The sequence below is a fragment of the Rhinopithecus bieti genome, unplaced genomic scaffold (genome assembly GCF_001698545.2).
Source record: "Rhinopithecus bieti isolate Rb0 unplaced genomic scaffold, ASM169854v2 scaffold_4981, whole genome shotgun sequence".
Lineage (NCBI taxonomy): Eukaryota > Metazoa > Chordata > Mammalia > Primates > Cercopithecidae > Rhinopithecus > Rhinopithecus bieti.
In genome coordinates, this window is record NW_016805130.1 from 1,270,904 (window position 1) to 1,292,848 (window position 21,945).

The following is a 21,945-nucleotide window of genomic DNA, read 5'->3' on the forward strand; positions in this document are numbered from 1 at the left end:
ATGGCTTGAGCCCAGTCCATCCGAGGCTGCAGTGGGCCATAACTGCACCACTGCACTCCAGCCTGGGAAATAGCCACAGGCCAGATTTGGTCCATGGACCATAGCTTGTCAACGTACTATAAAATCAATTAAGACATGGTAGTTTTTTTGTAATCCCAGCACTTTGGGAGGCCAAGGAAGGCGAATCACCTGAGATCAGGAGTTCGAGACCAGCCTGGCCAACATGACGAAACCCTTTCTCTACTAAAAGTACAAAAATTAGCTGGGTGTAGTGGCAGGTGCCTGTAATCCCAGGTACTCAGGATGCTGAGGCAGGAGAATTGCCTGAACCTGAGAGGTGGAGGCTGCACTGAGCAGAGATCGTGCCACTGCACTCCAGCCTAGGTGACAAGAGCGAGACTCCATCTAAAAAAAAAAAAAAAAAAAAAAAAAAAAAAAAAGTAGTTTTTCCCAGTCTTTATAAGCTAATTCAATATATGAGACAAAGAATCATCAACATCAAGGAATACAGTGCTTATGACATTCTTTATTCAATTCACATAGAAAAGCATGCAGTATTAATGTAAAACAGTATAATATTAATGTAAAATGTTCAGTGCACATTAAACAGCATACAAACCCATTTTTAAAGGCCTATATAGGCATACCAAATATGTTCAGAACAATACACTTTTCAGAGCCTAAATTAAAAATTGTGCTTACCTCTTACCTATCCTCACCCCCTCAACACTCTTCACAGAAAAGTTTTGTCCTACATAAAAGATATTCTATCAGTCAACTGAAACCTCTTTTTCTTAAGTATGGAAAACACAGCAAGCAAAAATGCTACCATGCATAGTTGCCACAAAGAACAGTAACATGCAAACAAGAAACATATTACTCAAAAGAAAACTCCCCTGGAATGTAAGTGGATCAAGAACTTGGCGATGAGCTCTTTCAAACCTGTACATCTGGAACAATGAAGCTATGATGTTTTAGGTCCCTCTAAACCCAAGTGCTCCATGCCTTCTTTCCATAATATGCTAAATTTCTGATTTTACACACACACACACACACACACACATACACACACAAAGATGAGAAAATATAAGCTACCTAACATAAAACAAATGTTTTCATATAGAAAATGTATTCTTTCATACTAGCAGAACATTTTCACAAAACTGGACAAAACACAATGCTAAAAAATGCAAATATATGCATAAAACCAAAAAAAAAAAAAAAGTAAATCAATATTGGACTAAGGTTAGAGTGCTATTTCTCCATCACGGCCCTGCAGAAAAATTAGGCCATCACTGAACATAAATAAAAAGGGACATGTAAAATAATTTCCACCCTAGGAAAAACTTAAAGAAACTCAAGTGTCTTACTGAGCAGTGTATAGACAACACTAAAAGTTTTATTTAAAAAATCCAAGTTCTGAAGACAAGTGGGGCTTATCAACAGGCCACTGTATCTGACAGTTAAATAACATTTTTTAAAAAACAATGTACACCCAACCGAGATACATATCAAATTCAGTTAAAAAAAAAAAAAAAAAAACCAACCAACCCCAAAACACAAAATAACCTCCTCCCTAACTTCTCTGGTCACAAAGACCCCCCAAGTAAAAATGAAAAGACCAAAATCTTTTCAAAATGAACAAAAAGCATTCTGGGTACAGGTTAATCCACCATCCTGACTTGATACTTGACTAAAGATTATCAATTCCAATTTGTATAGAACTTTTCTGAGGAAAAAAGGTAACTTTAACAACTTTTCTATTTCTCTCAGGACAAAACTACAAATGACACCTTTCTAATGAGTCAACTTTTAGTTGCTTTTGATGGGCTGGCATTGGAAAGGCTGCTCTGGATTTTCTTTTTGTTGACTGATTCACATTTTTATTCCTCTTTTCAGGCACAAAGGAAGTAGACCAAGGAGACTGAAGGTGGTTATGAAGACTGTGCATCTCTGAGGACATCTTAAACAAAGATGACCCAAACCTTTGATCTTCAAATAGTCGATGTGAACTGCTTAACAAAATGCCCTGGGAAAACTCTGTCTGAAACAAGCAGCTTGGGGGTTTGATTTCATCAGTTACTGGACAAGAACTGGAATGGAGTGAAAAATCTTCATTCATTTCTTGGTCAGATGGAGAGAGGAGAAAAAAAGAAGTGGGTTTCCATTCATTTCCATTTTCTAACTGATCATTAGTTAGAGAACCTTTGGAAAGGTTTAGCTTAGTTTTTTCTTCCAACTTATCAGGTTCCTCAAGAAATTCACTGCCTTGAGATGACTTTGATAACCCATCCAAATCCAGTGACTTAAAACCGTTATTACAAGGGCTCTTGCTGTTGTCTGACTCTGACATCATAGAATCCAACTCAGAGATTTTGTCAAGGTAAGCAGCATCCATCGATGCTTCACTGGATGTTCTTGTCCGGTTCATTTCAAAAGAGCGAATAGAATTCAACCTCTTGGATACACATGAGCCTGATTTCTCACTCAATTTTGAAGATATTTCTCCAACAGAATTTGCTATTGTGGTCCCCTCTGAACTTTCAAAATCTAAGTTTTGGGCATAGCTTGTGGAACAACAGTCCCAAAATCCTGTCTTTGGGGAAGAAAAACATTCTGATTTCTTTTCATTTTCACTTCTACTTATATCATCTTCTGAAGAATCTTTATTAGAAACATTTGAAGAATCACAAAAATCATCAAACACCAATTTTCTGAGATGGTTTGAGTGCTTTTTGGAACCTCCTGCTTGGACCACAGAGCTCTCTCTATTTTCTGGAGTACTGAGCTGAAGGCAACTAAGGGACAAAGGAGTACAAGGAGCTGGAAGATCATAAAGTTCTTCATCTTTGTAGGGTACACAGTCACTTGGTTTGTTCCCCCATTCTCTTTCCAAATAAGTATCCATACTTGTATCTGTCACATCTAACATTATTTCTACCTGTTTTTGATATAGGTCTTTGTTCTTAGAACAGTTAATTTCTGCTTTGCTGGTACTTTCCTGCCTCGCAGAACTGGTGTCACACAGTCGGCTGCTGGAAGGCTTTGCTGGGTGAGAAGAATTGGTGGTGGATGAGCCAGGCTGCTTTCTGGCACTATCGCCTTGATTCTTTGATGCCACATCCTCCTCACTGCCTTTGCTCCCTTTGCCATCTGCAGAAAGTGCTCTCCGGCAAATGGAATTCATAGCTTCCTTCTCTTCACTTGAATTTTTTAGCTGTGCAACTTGAGATTCTAGTTCCTCTATATACTTATCACTTCGTTCCAGGGCTTTCTTGAGGCGATTGGTTTCACGCTCATACTGTTCTACTTTGGACTGAAGAGCAGCAACTGCAAACCTTCCAAACCTACAAAGAATGGAAAGATAGTTAATCTGATAACTCAAGCTTTTTTCTTTTCAAGGTTTGAGAGTGCAAACTGTCCCAGGCTATTCTAATTTCACCTAACAGTGACATTTCAGACCACTCAATGAGTAGGGCAAATGCCAGATGTATATTTTCAAAAAAACGTTTCCCCACTTACATAATAAAAAACATATGATAATAATGGCAAAACCTAATAAGATATTTTTGTGGTTGAATCAGACTAGTGGTAGCAGAGAGGCAGAAATGTGCTGACGATTTCCTCTCGAAGAGCTGGCTCTATCAATTCAGCTCATATATGCATGAAGAGTTATGCCCTAAAACAATGGCAAAGATTTACGATAACATTTGAACAGTGGTCTGCATCTTGAAATATTTACATTCAATCATTTTCCTATCATACAGCTGTGTTTTACAACACATTTCTTATACAATGTCACCTTGTCAAACATAAAATGCCAATCTGAAATTCAGAAATCTTAGCATTCCCAGGAGAGGTGGTTTTAAATACTTATTTGGGCCCTTTCAATTATAGCCACCCTTGATCTGAAGCTTTTCAGAGTACTGGCCTTTAATTCATGGCAGCACTACTTATTTTTGGCATTTTACAACTGTGTGGGACATCAATCTCATTTCTTTCAACTTTGAAATACGAAGTCAGTGCTTGTGATTCCAATATACTATGCAAAAAAAAAAAAAAAAAAAATTTTACACTTTCTGAAAGAGAACATTTTGGAGAGTGACTGAAAAAGAATTCCTTTATTCATAAAAACATCTACTCCCTTTACCCAGGATTATCTTGCTTTTATTTCCATCAAGAATGAGTACTGGGTTAAGCTCAAGAAACAATTTTTGAGTACCTAGTATAGGTTAGGTGGTATATCTGGGGCTGGGAACACAAAGATAAAAAAGACTGTCTAGCTCCAAGGGACATAAAATATCTACCTTAAATTCAATCTTATCACCAAAAAAAAAAAATTCTATCTTTCAGGAAACTTCTTATGAGCCAATAAATAACATAAGCCTTACATTCTAATCCCATGAAAACTACCTTATCTCCTCCAGAGTTCTTTTCAAAACCTATTCTTAATCATCTTTTTGATGATTTCTATATTGGCCCATTTCTAAGAATTAAGGGATTGTCTGTTTGGAGGAAGCTATGAGAAGGTGACTTTCAAAATTATTTTATCTTTGGGTTTATCTTTTCTTCCTTTTTTCCCCTAATTTAAAAAATAATTACAATTAAGAACATGTATTTAGTATTAAAAAAAAAAAAACTACAAAAAAAGCAGACACCAATAGCAATTGCCCCTCTTAGAATCAACCACAACATGTTTTCAACTCCCACTTAATGCTCATCACCTCCTAAACCACTAGCCCAATTCACTCCCCATCTCAACCCCTACATTATCCCTGTACTCTTATCACTGAAGGAAAAAGCAGAGGCAAAGGTAAATATAGAATCATAAAATCTCAAGATCAGAAAAGGCTTTAAAAGACATGATTGCTGAATATTGATCTACTCACTGCAATTAACTGAACCTCCAGAGAGAGCACGCTCCCTTCAACTTCTAAAAAAACAGCAAAAACCACAGGTATAACAAAAACAAAAGCAACTATGATAACAAGCCTTCCCATTTTAAAGACAAAGTTTACTACTGTATTTGGTTAAATGAATGATGGGAATTTTTCTTCTTTGTTAAAAATTTTTTGGCTTATAAATGTAGTACTTTACAGAGCTGTAGTTCTGTAAGAGAACTTTTAAAAAGTGAGCAAAGACCTTTCAGTACATTAAGTACAAACGTTTGTGAGTTCCTGATTGTAACTACTCTGGCATAATCAAATAACCCGCGTTTTGAAATGGATAAACTGTGTAGCATGCTTATTTAATGCAAATAAGTAAAAGTGACAGCCTTACATTTGCTTACCAAGATAAATTTTTTTTTTTTTTTTGAGACGGAGTCTGGCTCTGTCGCCCAGGCTGGAGTGCGGTGGCCAGATCTCAGCTCACTGCAAGCTCCGCCTCCCAGGTTCACGCCATTCTCCTGCCTCCGCCTCCCAAGTAGCTGGGACTACAGGCGCCCGCCTCATCGCCCGGCTAGTTTTTTGTATTCTTTAGTAGAGATGGGGTCTCACCGTATTAGCCAGGATGGTCTCGATCTCCTGACATTGTGATCCGCCCGTCTCGGCCTCCCAAAGTGCTGGGATTACAGGCTTGAGCCACCGCACCCGGCCCAAGATAAATTTTTTTCAAGTAAAATTTTTTATAATAAAGTTATCTCCTCAGATAAAAAAATCAAATGACTTAAATAATGCTACTAAATAGTAAGTCAGTTGCAACCAAAGGATATCTTTGGGAACTCAGAGGCCTACACACAGAAAGACCAGTCAAAAATAAAGAATGCTTCCCAAAATATTACCAGTTTCTTGTTTCAGGGTTTTAGCTTGGAATTTCAAGTATAGTATCATCTTAAGATACTGCATTTGCCTCTATTTTTTTTTTTTTTTTTTAGAAATTATGTTTTAAAAGAAGTAACATATGGTTTGGAGTTGAAGTCAATGAGAGCCCTAAACATAATTTTTGTGTTATTTCAGAGAGAAATAACAAAGGCCAGTAGCAGATCACATATGAAAGGGACAAGCAAGCAGAAGTCACTAATGGAGTTAGGCTGTTTTCTAAAAGGCCACTGCCCCTAATTTCCCTAAGTTTCATTTCAATACTCTAAAAATCTATAATACTTTCAGTGATCAGGCCCTTCTCCCATGCTAATAAGGGACCTGTGCTGGTGGGCAGACTGACAGATATGTATATTAAAAGCCATGCAACTGATCAATTAATCAATTCATGTAATTTATTTGCTTTCATTCTCCCACGTTAGAATAGAAGCTCAAGGACAGCAGGTAGTTTGACTGTCTTATTATATTCACCGCCAGATTCCTAGAATAATTCCTTGTTATTGTGTATTTCTTGAATAAAAGTTATTCTCTTACTTTAAGATACACTAGTGCCTTACACTGAGACAGGGTTGACACCACAGGATAAGTTAAAGGTCCTTGGCCTTCTTTTACATGTTAAGTATTATGACAGTCACTGTATTACTAAACTAAACATGTCTAGTTTACTACATTTGACTGTTTACTTTATTTCTCTGACACCCAGGAAAGCAACAGAGACTGACATATATACAGTAGAGCTTTTTTTGCTACAGGCTTGGCATTCTATACTGCTCCATCCCAAAAACCTTCACCTTAGTAAGACTGCAAATAGATGAAACTTTTGACATGTGTCAGGAGATTTTTAGCTTATCCAAGGTAACTATATTAAATCTGGCAAGGGGTAATTTACCTTATTATAGAGAAATAACAATTAGGGATAAGTATCTGATGCTCTACTTCCATAGAAGACAAGGAAGATATGAGCTTATTTATCTTTGGGTTTTAATACTTTTGTATTCATACTAATTCTAGATATTTCAAGTATATAACACTAAATGAAGCTATGCCAAGGCAAGCCGGAGGGATTTCTAATATCATTTGCCATACTTCCTCCTTTTCTTCAGCAAATTTCAAAATGGAGTATTTTTATAACATTCCATTAGAGACCAAAAGGCTTTGATTTTCAAAGTAGCAGTGATGGCCAAAGGCTTCATTATGCCAGAAAAAAACACTGTACAGCAGTTCAGGAGCTACAACTGACATCAGAAGTGTATTCTGCCAGAATCTAACAGAAGCTTAAAGGATTTTTCAGCTTGCAGTATTAACTGATACATACATTCCGGATGAGACAAAAGGATGAGAGTTCCCCTTGTCCAAATAGCTAAAGAGATACAAGATCATTTCTGTCCCTAGTAGAAGAGAAATGGAAGTCCTATTGGTATGACCTTTGAGGTAGTATAACTAAATTAAAGAGCATCTCTAACAACAAAAAGTTCCTAAGACCATATTTTCTCATAGTCTATCAAACAGAAAAACAGGACGTGTTTGAAGAAAACAAATGTGGTAAAAGAATACCACAACTGAGTACCAAGAAACTAATCAGCTCTAGTGCTATGCTACTATCCTTGAGCAATTCACTTTGCCTTTCTGGTTCTCAACGACAATTCCAAAAAAATGGGTAAATGCAGCAAGCCCAGTGGGTGGCCAAGACTGCCAAAATTCAGAAATGCCTTCTTGAAAAGGGACAAGGGGGAGGGGACACTGGGGAAGTCAGTCTACTTGCCTCATCAAACTTTGACTTTATATGTTTTCCTTACTTGGTAGCTGAGGTAATGAAAGAAAGTGAAAGCTATCTTTGGACCTGGACCAGCTTTTGTGGTCTGGCCTGACAGGTTTTCAGTGTTGATATCCTTGCTTTATATGGTTTCAATATGCACAAATTTCAGTTACCATGGTTTAATTTACCAGTCACCCAACAACGTGATTCAAATTTCAGTTACCACACAATATTAATGAGTAACTGCATGAAGTAAAATCTTCACTTCTAGCTTTTCAGTTCACAAAACACTACATAAATAATAGACGTGCTTCATGATCAGTGACCCATTAAGTCACTTCTTTCAAGGTCAGTCAGTGATTAGTCACTGCATCTACCTGTTCTTCAGTTAACATACAGACAGCAAAGTGTGCAACTGGGCTGCCTCCTTGTCTCCCAGTAAAAAACCCACATGACATTTTACAAAAACAATAAAAAGACAGAACAGGTCAACAAAGATGAAGGTGTAACAGAAATAAACAATGATAACACTGGAAGTGAAACTGCAATCAAATGTAAATGTAGTTATGGAAGAAATCACTGACTGTGGGAATATTACAACAATGTCAGTCCATTCAAGAAATTCTAGATATGCCAGAAGCACTTTGGAGAGGCAAACTTATTGACACGGATGAGAAAAGTTGTGGTGAAAAGGATGAAGATGTCTAGAGAAAATGACAGGCTGACAAAACACTTCACACTAAAGCAATGTGGAGCTCAGGATAAGATGCTGGAAGCTGATGCAAACTTAGGAGTGTGAAAATTCATCAAGGTATCAGAAATGATGCTAGCTTCATATCATAAATTATATGAGAAGGTAAGCACTATTCAAATTATTCTCCAGAAGTTTTTCACAAAAAAACCCACTAATTCTCAATATTTCTCATGTTTCAAATTTTACTGCATAAATATTAATGTACTAAATAAATATTAGTTTTACTGTTTTTGCCCATCCATATACATATATAATTGACAATAAGAGTTAATTGTTTTGACAAAAGTTTCTAAAGGTCATCAAACAACTGCGATTTTTCCCATTAATTACTAAGATTGCTTTGGTCCATGGCTCATGTCTGTAATCCCAATGCTTTGGGAGGTGAGGCAGGAGGATGGCTTGAGCTCAGGAGTTCAAGACCAGCCTGGGTGACATAATGAGATCATGTCTCTACAAAAAAAAATATTAGGCACAGAAGCATGTGCCTGTAGTCCCAACTACTCATGAGGCGGAAGCTGGAGGATCGCTTGAGCCTGGGAAATGACAGGGGCAAGTGGGCATCATAAAGTAACGGCTGATATGGAAGAAAAGCAAATAAAATTATGAGTCTCAAATATTTTTCTTTAAATAACTGCCACTTAATCTGAGACAGACTGATCCATTCATAGAGTGGATTTTATTGTGGACTTGCTTGTCTGCATAGCCGTAGTAGCTTCTCATTTCCTGAATTTCAGAAATATTAGGAAAGTATCTTTTTTATTTTAAACACAGAGAGGTAAGGTTGCAGAGAGAAGAGCTTTCCATTTGCCCTTTCCTTTCTTAATTATATCTCCCAACGCACAATCTACCAGTTTCAGATTCTCTGAGTTTCCTAACTCCTCTTTTTGATTACACTTAATAAGTGTATAGCCTTAACAGGAGCTCTGTAGAAATCTGAGTTTTGACAGAAGTGGGAAGAAAAATGAAAAGGTCCTGGTAGTGGTATCTATCTCATGTACATGTGTGCAGGGTGGGTAGGGCACATTTTAGGAAAAGTAGACAGGGAGGACCAGAGCTGTCGGAATATCAAAACTGTATTAGGTGGTGGGGGAAAAGGTTCAAAGCCTCTGGCATCCCTTTCCTCTCACCTGCTTCCTATGGATCATTTGTGCATTACCCACCCTTATATATGTGTTGGGAGGATAAAGGGGAAACATTCTGTCTTTAAACTACTAGAGAAGCTTTGGGAAGCAACCCACACATTTATATTGTTGCTGAGCTGTATAATTTGCCAATGTTTCCTCAAGAGAGTTTTCTTTTTTTAAAAAGAAGCTCTCAGTTACAAAACTGCTACATTCCTAGAAATTTGTTAATCATAAAAGTACTATCTATGGCCAATCCTAGTCACACGTGTTAGTTCCACAAAAATGTTAAATGAGATATACTGAAAGAGAACTTTAAAAAAAGGAAAGTGAACTTTTGGCTGGAATTTACCAAAAGTAAGTGTAACAAATACTCTTTAACTTGTATAACTGACTACTACTGACAATGATGATGACAAAAAGAAAAGCAGCTGCCATAGTCATTAAGTGTTTACTTGGTATCAAGCAGAGTGCTATATGCTTGATATATATTATCTTATTTAATCCTCCTATCAACTTTATGAAGCAAGATCCATTATTCTTATTTTAAAAATGAGAAATGAGAAGCTTAAAAGGGGCTTAGTGGCAGGAATAGGATTTGAATCCAAGTCTTTCTAACCCCATACACCATGTTTGAAACCATATTAAATACTGGAACATAAAGTCGCTTCTTAAATAGTATCAGCACCTATTTATATTTCATATCAAAATGTAGACTAGATTTTTCTAGACACAATGTGTATACAGAGTTAGTGAATTAATATTCCTGTGCTATTTATTGATACATACATTTGCTAATAAAAACACAGAGAGGAAATACAAACATTGTAGGAAGACATATAGTATGTATGCACAAATTCAGTAAACATTTATCAAACCACCACCATATTTTAGGCACAAATCCAATAATATTTTGAAATTTTAAAAGTTCATTTATTAAAGTGGCCTTGCATGAAAGTACAGCATTGACAGATCACCCTGGTAAATGTCAACCCAAATATTTAACCAGAGATATAAAGACTAAGTTTGAAACAGAACTGAAAGCATAATACTTAAATGTGCTATGTGTAGAAAGTATGTATGATAAACTTGTCTAGCTCATGTACAATCAGCAGGTATATTCAACTACAAGTAAAAGATGTTTTTTATATGAAATGAGAAAAACTAAATACAAAATTTCAAGGTCTAAACATCACATAGGTTATTTATTTCAGGGTATAATTAAAAGAAAAAAAATACAAGCTACGTTATGTTGCATCTTAGTTTTATCACAAAACAGAAAGTGTTCCAATATTTGCAAGAATAAAAAATGCCAGAATTTCACCCCTAAAGACAAAGTTGATAAAGACAGAGGAACAAGCTAAGAATTAGGCCCTTGCAGTAATTCCTTATCCCTCCATCTTCTAAAAGTACCATTTAAAAATCAACGTACAGTTTGCTTTGCAAGTTTCCAAATGAAGAGCAGGGTTAATAATTAATAGCTCATATTTACACTATTTTATTCACTTATTTTTGAGACAGGATCTCATCCTGACACCCAGGCTGGAGGACTGGAGTACAGTGGCATGATCACAGCTCATGGTAGAACAAAACTTTAAAGGAAATTCTTTGTGTGTTTATCTTATTAAACCAACTATGCATTTATAGTTAACTGTGGTGAAAATTCTAGCTGAGATACCTTAGAAATTAATAAAAATGACCTGAGTGTTGAGCAGCATATGTGAACTGAAGAGGGACAGGTCCCTTTTGTGGTAAGCCTCTAATAAGGACTGACCCACATAGTATTGGGTCAGCAGGTGGATACAGAGAAATACAGAACTAGACTGTGTTCCACACTGGTCAGTTTCATCCTACTTGCTTCTATGGCAATTGGGACTTGGTCTCCAGCCTTCTGTTTGGAAACTGCAACTAGTTAGCCTCCATTTCCAAGGCTTGTTTCCTTCTCTCTGGGCAGCACACTGGGCAAAGCTGCTCAAAACAGGATGCCTAACTCTAAGTACTACTTTCTCTGCATTGCCTGTGAGGACAGACTACTACTTTTACTGTGGAATAAATTCCATTCTACTTGACAAATTTATCTCATTTTGATTCCAAGCAGAAATGCCCTCCTTTTCTTCCCCAGCTCCCTTCAACCAACCAAGATCAGCCTTGAAATGTGCATGACATTAACAGGGATCCTAATCTGTCATGGAAAGGAGAGAACATTAAGACATCCTATTTCATATCTTTTTATTTCTAAGAGTAAAGGACTTACATCTTTCCCCAAAATAAAATAACCTTAACAACAAAATCTCAATACTGTAAAAGAGTCCAACTACTGTTGAGTGATAAAAAATATACTTAAAAATCTCTGGAGTAGTATCTACCTGTCTATACATTTTTCACCTTAACTAAATTATCTCTTATTTTCTCTCAGCATGAAACAAGATCTGAAAGAAAATGAAACAAAACGAAAAACTGATCTAGATACCCTGTAATTATTACTCAGATGACAGTTATTGAGGACTAATGTGTGCTCAGGGGCTATGAAGAAGGAAAACAAAGGAAGTAGAAGTGATCACTCCTCTTCTCAAACAGTTCATAATCCCTCTGACAACCTTACTGCTTAGTCATTAGCATGCACTGCCGCCTCCCCAAGTACCTTATCAATACAATAAAGACAAACTGACAGAAAACTGCACTACCTGTCTATCCCCAATTAGCTGCATATCCAGCGAACGGTCCCTCAGGCAGTCAAGGGGCCTGAGTGCAACTGGCTGTCACAGTCTGGCCCCAGGGTATCATCAGACTCCCCTGACAGTCTACAAGTTCCCCTTCCGGGAAAACCAAAGGGCATAGCAGAATCAGTCACTGGATCAGGCTAGGGTCAAATACCAGGAATCACCACATTTGTCAGAGAAGAATCGTGAGAAACAAAAAAAGGCCAGAATAGGTCAAGAAGGGACAACAGCAAGAGCCAGCCAGACCAGCGGTGTTGATGAGGAAGCAAAAGGTTAGAGCATTACCACTACATCTTGAGACACAGTTTAGAAAGAGCAGACCTGGGAACTGGAACTGCACAGTTCAGAGTCAGCATGGAGACAGGTAAAGGAAGGAAAATCTGGTTCAAGTAAATAGATGCAGACAAGAAACTCAAGACTTAGCCAGGCAAGCCGCTGCCATCACCTCCTCTGTTTCTCTTTCTAACTCTGATTCCCTGGCATAACTTAAAGAGGAAAGCTTCCGGAAATCCTATGCTCTAATTTGGAGAAAGTTCCAGACTCTCTGATTTCCTGTTCTCTTATAAATCCTTTGTACTTTAAGCTTCAAGTATTAGAGTATAAGGACTCTTTCCTTCTGTAAGACTCCATAAAAGGAAGATACACACACATACATATGTATTTTGTACAAATACATAAATGTGCATTTAAAAAATATGTCTTGGTGCCAAGGAGCTGCCACATTAATTGGGTACGACAGTCATGGAACTGATCAATATGCAACATGATCATTAAAACAATAGGGTAGAAGAAGAGTAATGAAAAGAACAAGAGGAAAATGCCACCTCTGTCTGGGAAAATTATGGAGGGTCTCACATATAAAGCAACAACTGGGATAGATCTCAAAGGATAGACAGGGATTAACCAGGAAGAATAAAAACGAGAGAGGCTACTGTGGAGAACCAGGGAAAATACAATATCATGAATGTGGGCCCAATGAGAAATTCAGCATAGTCAGGGCAGAGCACAAGAAGAGAGGGGCTAGAGAAGAGGTAAGGAGATTAAACCAAAGTTATATAGTAAAGACCCTTTTATACTAGACTAAGAATATTGGGACTGGGCATGGTAGCTCATGCCTGCAATCCCAGACTTTGGGAGGCCGAGGCAGGTGGATAATGAGATCAGGAGATCGAGACCATCCTGGCTAACACAGTGAAACCCCACCTCTATTAAAAATACAAAAAATTAGCTGGACATGGTGGCAGGCACCTGCAGTCCCAGCTACGCAGGAGGCTGAGGCAGGAGAATAGCATGAACCCAGGTGGCGGAGCTCGCAGTGAGCAGAGATGGTGCCACTGCACTCCAGCCTGGGTGACAGCATAGGAAAGAAAAGTAAGCAGTAGAAAGGCTGTTACAACAGGCTAGGCAAGAAATAATATGGATCTAAACTAGTGAAAATGAGAAGAGGGACTACAGAGGCATTTTAAAAAGGTAGGCTACAGAGAACATACTAAAAAACACCAGGTGTGATAAGAGAAGGGGTGGAGAAGCACAGAAGATTGAGGTTTTAATCTTAGGCAACTAGGTAAGTACTAAAGTCATTAAGAAGGACAGGAACAAAGCAAGAGGATAAATAATCTTTTGCATGGGATGGGGATTATGGATATGACTTTTAGATATACAAATTCCCCATCCCACCTCTAGCCGTTTTATTTATTCTTAAAAAAAAAAAGGGGGGGGGGATACATGTGCAGAACGTGCAGGTTTGTTACATAGGCATACATGTGCCATGGTGGTTTGCTGCACCTACTGACCCGTCCTCTAAATTCCCTCCCCTCAGCCCCCACCCCCTAACAGGCCCTGGTGTATGTTGTTCCCCTCTCTGTGTCCATGTGCTCTCAATGTTCAATTTCCACTTATGAGTGAGAACATGTGATGTATAGTTTTCTGTTCCTGTGCTACTTTGCTGAGGATGATGGCTTCCAGTTTCACCCATGTCCCTGCAAAGGACATGATCTCATTCCTTTCTATGGCTGCATGGCATTCCATGGTTTTTCTTTATTCAGACTATCACTGATGGTCATTTGGGTTGGTTTCATGTCTTTGCTATTGTAAATAGTTCTGCAATAAACATATGCAAGCATGTATCTTTACAGAATGATTTACATTATTTTGTCTTCCCATTCTTTATACGACACATCGTGTCAAGGTAATAGATTTCTTTTAATCCTCACAATAATGCACCCTCATCTTATGTAAAAAAAAAAAAAAAGACTTTAAGGTTAATTTATCCAATGTTATTTACTTATTTATTAATTCAATTATTCAAAAATATTTATCAGGTATCTTCAGATACTGGGGGCTTTGGAAATGAAGGGGATAGGCAGCAAGGAGCTTAGAGTTTAAAATGGAGCTTAGAGTTTAGAATGAAGGAGACAGAAAACAAACAGGTCACACAATTAAATGAACAAGATAATTTCAGACAGTGATAATGGCTGTGAAGACAATACTAAAATATTAATTGCTAATTATGGACTCTGTTAAAAGGGTATTTTAAGTTTTATTTCATTTAACTCTTACTATTACTTACAACACAGGTAGTACTATTAACCCCACTGCACAAAAGACAAAAACTGAGATACAGAAAGGTTAAATATCTTCATCTAAATCACAGAGCTAGTAAGTAGACAAGATTAGTGTTTGGTCATACGGAGTTTGGCTCCAAGGTTTGTGCTTAAAATCACCATGCTCTACTGTCTTACCCAATCATGATTTTATTATTATGGTCCTCTATTAAGGGAGTACAAGGTGCTGAGTGAAAGGGCTGCTTTAGATTGAATGATCAGAAAAGGCTTTCCTTCATCTGAGGATTGATAGAGATAGTCACGTAAAGATCTGCAAGGAGAATATTCTAAGTAAAGGAAATAAATACAGCATGTTTTAGAAATAAAGTCTAGTAGAACTGGAGTAGGATGAGCTGGAGGAGTTAAGAATGAGATGAAGAAGAGGTGGCAGTGCAGACTAGCCAGTGAAGAGTCTGGATTTTATTCTAGGAAAACACTGAATAGTTTTAAGCAGGAGATTTAAATAATTTGATATGTACTTTATTAAAAGACAGTTTTGAGCATGGTAAAAAATGAATTGGGTAGGGAAAGGAGGGACATAATGGAAGAAGGGAAAGTTGAATTCAAGAAGTCTGATTCCGGAGTTAAGTTCTTAACCACCATGCTCTGTAGTAAATTTGAGGCATACAATCTCTGGTAAAGGCACAAAAAAGATAGATGAAAACATGAACCTGTAGTTCAAGAAAGAATGTGAGGTCAAATATTTGATTTTGTTTTGTCATATCTGACAAAGAGGCAGACAATTATTAAAGCCCTAAGATAACTGATTTTAAATTTCATTTCTGATGGCTCAAGAAATAAAAATAGAGCAAAAAAGGAAGCAAGCCCAGGTCACAATCAATGAAGTCTATTCCTTCCTCTTCAGAACACTTCTTTTCATATATTAATAACAGGACATATTACTTATTGCCCAGAGTATCTAGAGCCTTTATCCTCTCCCAAAAGGAGCTGAGGCATGGGTGAAGACTTGTCCACAAGGACAAGCCTTGGGGTTGCTGTGCCGTAAAATGAAATGCACTCAGGGAGACATTTATCAAACCCATAGATCTCACTAAAGACACAATGACAGAAAACATAACATTCCTGCATACGTATTTATAGAAAGCAAAACCATTAATTCAATTATAACCAAGTTTGATACAAATGAGCTAATAGAATATCCCATACTATTAAGGTGAATTAGTAGCTGAGGACAAAAATAGCTGCTCTACTAAATCTTCATAATAGTTGGTGACATAGCATGATCCTTGCCTCAAGTGGCTAAAAAAAAAAAAAAAAAAAGGTGGCACAACTGAACAGTGATATGGAGAGAGGGCATGGAACTTTCAGATGCTTTACAAGTCAATTCTTCACATCTCTTCAAATTAAAAAATCACTAAGGAACATCTAACTCTACCAATGATAAGTATATCCACATTGCGTGGCACAGTTTAGGAGTAGTAATTAAAGTCAAGGGAATTTAGGAATACAAGAAATCCAGTACTTAATTGTTCCCTTCAGCTTCTTCCCTTTCTTGATGTGTCTTACCATGTGGGGGTGTGACATGCTTCACATTCCCCACTACATTTTCAGACTGAGAACAGGCCCTTCTGCTTAGAGTAGAAAGTGGTGGACATAGTGGAGTCATGCTACCAAGCTATAAAAGTAGAGTGATGGTGGTCACAATAGAGAGATGTAAAAATTACATGGACTTTTGCTCTGATAAATGTGAGAAGAAAGTTACTGTGCTTAACTGAGTAGTACCACAATATGTGGCTACCACTACTGGAGAAAAAGGACTAGGGCTGAAGGGACCGCTTAGTATTCCTAACAGCACATGCTGTTTTCTCTCACTCAAATGCCTTTGAAGGATGAAATCTCCATTCTTCAAAGCTGGGCTTAAATCCTTTTTGATAAAGACCTTCCTTATCCCTGCAACCTAACTGCCATTCTCTGAACCCATACTGCTGTCTCTATTATTTGGCTTAATATCTGTTTAGCATTCGTTTCATATATTTTCATGTCATGCCTTCATTAACTATGACTTTTCTGGAAGCAGGGACCATGTTTTGCTGGATTTTTTCCCCTTAATATAAAAAATTTTAACCATTCACAGAAGTAGGGAGAACATAATAAACTCCCATTTACTCATAATGCATATTCAACAGTTATCAAGATTTTTGTCTTATTTCTTTTGTATGTATATCCTTTGTCTTTTGCTGAAGTATTTTATAGTCTATGTTTTAGGATGCATTTCTAAAAGAAAATATGGTGCCATAGACTAAATGTTTGTGTCCCCCATAAATTCTTATGTTGAAACCTAATCCCTAATGTGATGGTATTTGGAGGCAGGGCCATCAGGAGGTGATGGTATAATATTTAAAGGTAAGGTTCTGGGGCCTATAGGTCAAAAGGTTCAAGCCCTCATAAGTGGGATTAATACCCTTAAAAAGATGTCCCAGAAAGCTCCTTTGTTCTTTCTGCCATGCGAGGATACAGCAAAAGGACACAGCTGTCTATGAAGCAGGAAGTGGGCCTCACCAGACCAGCTGGCACCTTGATCTTGGACTTCTTAGTCTCCAAAACTGTGAGAAATAAATTTCTGTTGCTTATAAGCCAATCAGTTTATGGTATTTTGTTATAGCAGCCCAAAAGGACTAATATAAATGGTGTTTTCTTAAGTAACCATGATACCTAAACAAAATTAAGATTGATTCCTTGGTATCATTTCATTTAATTCTTGCTTCATATTCAGATTTACCCAGCTGCCTCTAAAATGTCTTTCAACAATCAGTTTGTTACTAATCAGTATCCCAACAAGTCCACAGTGCATTTGGTTATTAAGTTTCATAGTTCTCTTTTATTATAAAGCAGCACTCTCCCTCAATGACTTGGAAGAAACCTAGTCGTTTTTCCTACTGAGTATCCCACATTCTCGATTTGTCTCTATGTTTCCTCAGTCATAGGAGTTATGTTTTTTAATTCATTTACTCAAAAGATATGTAGTAGGAGCAGCACGGAAGCCAGACTCCTATAAAATGCAGTGGTTACAATAGTGACTACATACTATAGCCCTGGCTCAAACAGAACAAAGTCATAAAACAATTACACAAAGTGTTAATTATTAGCAGTTGTGACATGTGCTAAGGGAAAGGACAGGTAATAAGAAATCACAGCAAGGGAACACAACCTTCTTTAGGGGTCAGAGAGAGTATTTAGCTTGTTCAAAGCATCTAGCACAATGTTAAGTAAGAAAAAATTCATTATTTCTGGGTTAGCAAGTGGAATAAGTCTTTTTCATATATTACTCTTGTAAACTTAAAGGTCATATCACCACCCCTTGAGCTCTGAAGATCAAATCCGAATCTCTTAGGAGTCCAAGTTAGGGGAAACTGAAGGGCCAAACAGGTGGTTTCCTCCAGGTGAAATAAATACATTTAGAAGCATAATAAGAATTCAGAAAGTGGCTAAATAGGTAAAGCCAAAGGAAAAGACTGCATTTTCTGGACCATGAGTTTGGATATTAGGACAACGAATTTTTGGCAAGGAACAGGATGAATATTATTGAAACCTAGAAGAACATGCTTAGTAGGCTATCTGCCACATTGCTCAAGAGAGATTTTAAGTTAAAATCGAGGAAGGAAAAACGTCCAGATAATCAACATCTTCATTTTAAAAGATTATAGCATTGTTTTTTTAAAAGATTGTATGTAAAATATATTAGCTTTTATACAATACCATGTTCTTTAGACCAAGGTAAATATTATTTGAATCTCCTTTGTTCATACCAGATTTTAGTCAAGTTTTTGGGAAACAGCGTGATATCTGTTGGAGCATCTTAGAAAGAAATTCATTCTGCGATGGACTGAGTCATGTCCTCACCCTCCCCTCCAAATTCGTATGTTGAAGCCCTGACCCCTAATGTGTCTGTATTTGGAGATAAGATCTTTAGGAAGCAATTAAGGCTAAATGAGGTCACTAGGTGTTCTTTTAAGAGGAAAAGAGACCAGATTTCTCTCTCTCCCCCAACCATATAAAGACATAACAAGAAGGCAACCATCTGCAAGCCAGGAAGAAAACCCGTATCACAACCCGACTCTGCCAAATTCTGATGTGGAACTTCTGGCCTCCAAAACTATGGGAAAATAAATCTGTTGTTTAAGCCACTCACCTATAGCATTTTGTTATGACAATCTGAGCTAATACACCTTCCTAGTATTTTTTTCCTCTCTAGTGTGTAAACTTTAAAGCTCTCTCTTCTGTATGATTTGTAGAATATTTCTGCTCAACTTGTAGGATACATTGGAGACTAAGGCCAAGTGTATAAAAAAGTATACCCTGACACCTAACCAAGTAGAAAAGAGAAAAATAATTAGTCAAGGTATTTCCTAAACCAAGGGAATAAAATGGAATGGGTGATTTTTATTCACTTGCATTTATTTGTGAACTCTTGAAATGTCTTATTCTTTTCCATACAAACAGGAGCTCTCCTCAGGTGAACATGTGGGTATTTTCAGCTGTGGTCAGCTTTTCTCTGAATCCCACTAGGGTTTGGTGATACAGAGTAAACAAGGCTATAAATCACATGCAATGCATTTAATACCTCAATGCATTGCAAATTGATCTGGAATACGGTTTTCAGCTCAAATCGCTTTTCAAGTGAACTGTTCCCCTCCCCTGAAGGGAAGCAATGGAAATTAAAGATGGAAAATCCTAAAGTTATATTGGATTCAGATGTGCAGCTCCTTTTTCGAGAGTTGACAGAGGCCATGCTTCCTCAGGTGAGATTCTTCAGTTCTTTATCCAGTTTGACCCATGGATATTTTAAAACACACATCCTTGTGGCTGGCATTAAATGCGAAATCTGGTGGGCAAGTTTTCAAGAAATTAGAGCTACAAACAAAATAGCTTTCGTTCCATTCAGCATGCTGTGGGAAATGGCTAATGGACAAGCATTACTATGACCAGCAAGGCAAGCTGCCAATAAATGATAGGCGTAGAGATTCAAACCACTACATAACAGTAACGCTTCCTAAGGTTATTTCACTAATTTGTCAAAGTAGGACATTATCTGAAGTGAAAGAAAAACGGGGTTGGAAAGCACAGGGGAAGAAACTATTTACACGTAAAAGCTATGCTTCTTTCTCATTGGTTAGTTATCTCTGCCTCCAGTAATTATGGTTAGCGTCCGCCGTTTCCTGATACCACATCTGGTTTTACCAAGGGCAACATTTCCTGCTTTTCAAATGACAAGCAGAGAGCTATTTCTGGTAGGATAAATTTCTATTGTTTGCTTATTCCTGTATTGTCTTTTTCCATTAGAAAGAAATGAAGTCCAGTGGTTGGATGGGAAGAAAGTGTGGAGTTCTCATATGCCATCCCTCAGAGAGGTTGCTGGACATTGGGGGCCATATTGTCTTCTCATCTGTCATTTTTTTTCCTAGAAAAAGAAGAACCTTAAGTGCTGCCTGCGATCTTCTCTCCATTTGCAACCCTTAAATCCCAACTCTTTCTTAAAATATTGAACAAATTGTTAAGCAGTCCAATGCTTGCAAATTCTTATCTTCTGGAATGGAATAAAAATTATTCCATAAGGGAAGAATAAATTCACTTAATTGTATAGTTTTAAATCAGTAAAAAATTCAATGAACAATGTCCTAAATTCTATTTCAGATAGGCTTTTTAGTGTAATGGTTAAGAGCACAGACTCTGGGGTTGGGCTATCTAAGGTCAAATGCTACTTCTTTTTGCTTTTTTGAGACAGAGTCTTGCTCTGTCATCCAGGCTGGAGTGCAGTGGAGTGATCTCAGCTCAATGCAACCTCTGCCTCCCAGGCTCAAGTGATTCTCCTGCCTCAGCCTCCTGAGTAACTGGGATTACAGGCGCCCACGACCACACACAGGTAATTTTTTTGTATTTTTTGTAGAGATGGGGTTCCACCATGTTGCCCAGGCTGGTTTCGAACTCCTCACCTCAGGCAATCCACCCAACTCTGCCTCCCAAAGTGCTGGGATTACAAGCATCAGCCACCGTGCCCAGCCAGTCAAATGCTATTTCTAATACTTCCACTTGTGCAGATTTAGGTAAATTAATTTAATCTCTTTATGCCTCCATTTTCTCATCTGAAAACAGAGAATACTAATAGTTCTTCATTACAGGTTGTTGTATCTTGCAAAGAGAAAGAACTATATGAACATGAACTATTACTAAGACTATCTAAGAAAACAACTAAAGGGCATTACCTTAATCTCACTACTGTGTTAGTACTATTAAACAGTTACATGTAAAACTAAGTCAATGCTCACTTGGGCTAGGTCACATTATTCATCAGATAAGAAAAAAAGATAGGCATAAAATTCTTTCTTTAAAATTAGCCTTAATCGAGCCTAAAATTTTTCCAACAACACGGAGTATAAACTTGACTTTTAGAGGCAAGCCATTCTACCTAAATCTACATGATTAAATGAAGAATCAAGCAAAAATCAAACCCTCACAGCAGCCTAGTCTGAAATATTGACATAAACTGAAACATTGCTCTGTGAGCAAAATACATACTTTTGAGGTGATCTGTTATCAACTTCAGCCTTCAGTCGTAAATTCTCCCTCACCAGGCCACCATTTTCCAATTTCAATTTTTTATTTGCCTAAAAGAACAAATTGAAACTAAGCAAAAGCTAAAACAAAAGTGCCTTGTAAAAATTACAACATGAGCCATCTGTATTTTCTAGAGTGATAATATTATCAGAAAACTGAATAGTAGAACATGGCCTTCAGAAACTTAAAATCACTACTGGGAATGACTTCTGAAACTGTGAATACTACTAAGCATTTTAAATCCATATTCCCCAAGCACTTTGCAAATCTCCTATCCAGGGAAATAAACGAAGCTATGTTAGTTAGCTTACAGTCATTAAGGGACCATACTAATGGCAAACATATGTGGAATTTTTTTTCTTTTTCACATCACTGAATACTCTAGGCAAGGTAACATTATACCACATGCAGTATCGGCAAACTAATGCTGAAGAGTTAATTCATGAGCTATGAAATTGATTTCTGGGGTGCTGTTTAAAAATATTTTTTTCTAGTGATAACAAATCTAACATGATTTAACCACTTGATTTTTTTCTTCAAAAAGGCCTTTCCAATGTTCTGGCTCACAACTTCTAGGGCCCTCAAAATTGGATCTATCT

The 21,945-nt window shown here is 37.4% G+C and overlaps 1 protein-coding gene across 1 annotated transcript in view; it reads right to left on the minus strand.

Annotated features, from left to right (window-relative positions):
* Positions 1-503: 503 nt before the first annotated feature.
* OBI1 (ORC ubiquitin ligase 1) overlaps positions 504-21,945 on the minus strand; it is a 47,605-nt gene continuing 26,163 nt past the window's right edge. Inside the window, 3 exon segments of the mRNA XM_017871222.1 lie at positions 504-1,855; positions 1,858-3,347; positions 21,308-21,396. Of these exon segments, the coding sequence (XP_017726711.1) occupies positions 1,806-1,855; positions 1,858-3,187 (1,380 nt within the window). The 5' untranslated portion in view covers positions 3,188-3,347; positions 21,308-21,396 and the 3' untranslated portion in view covers positions 504-1,805.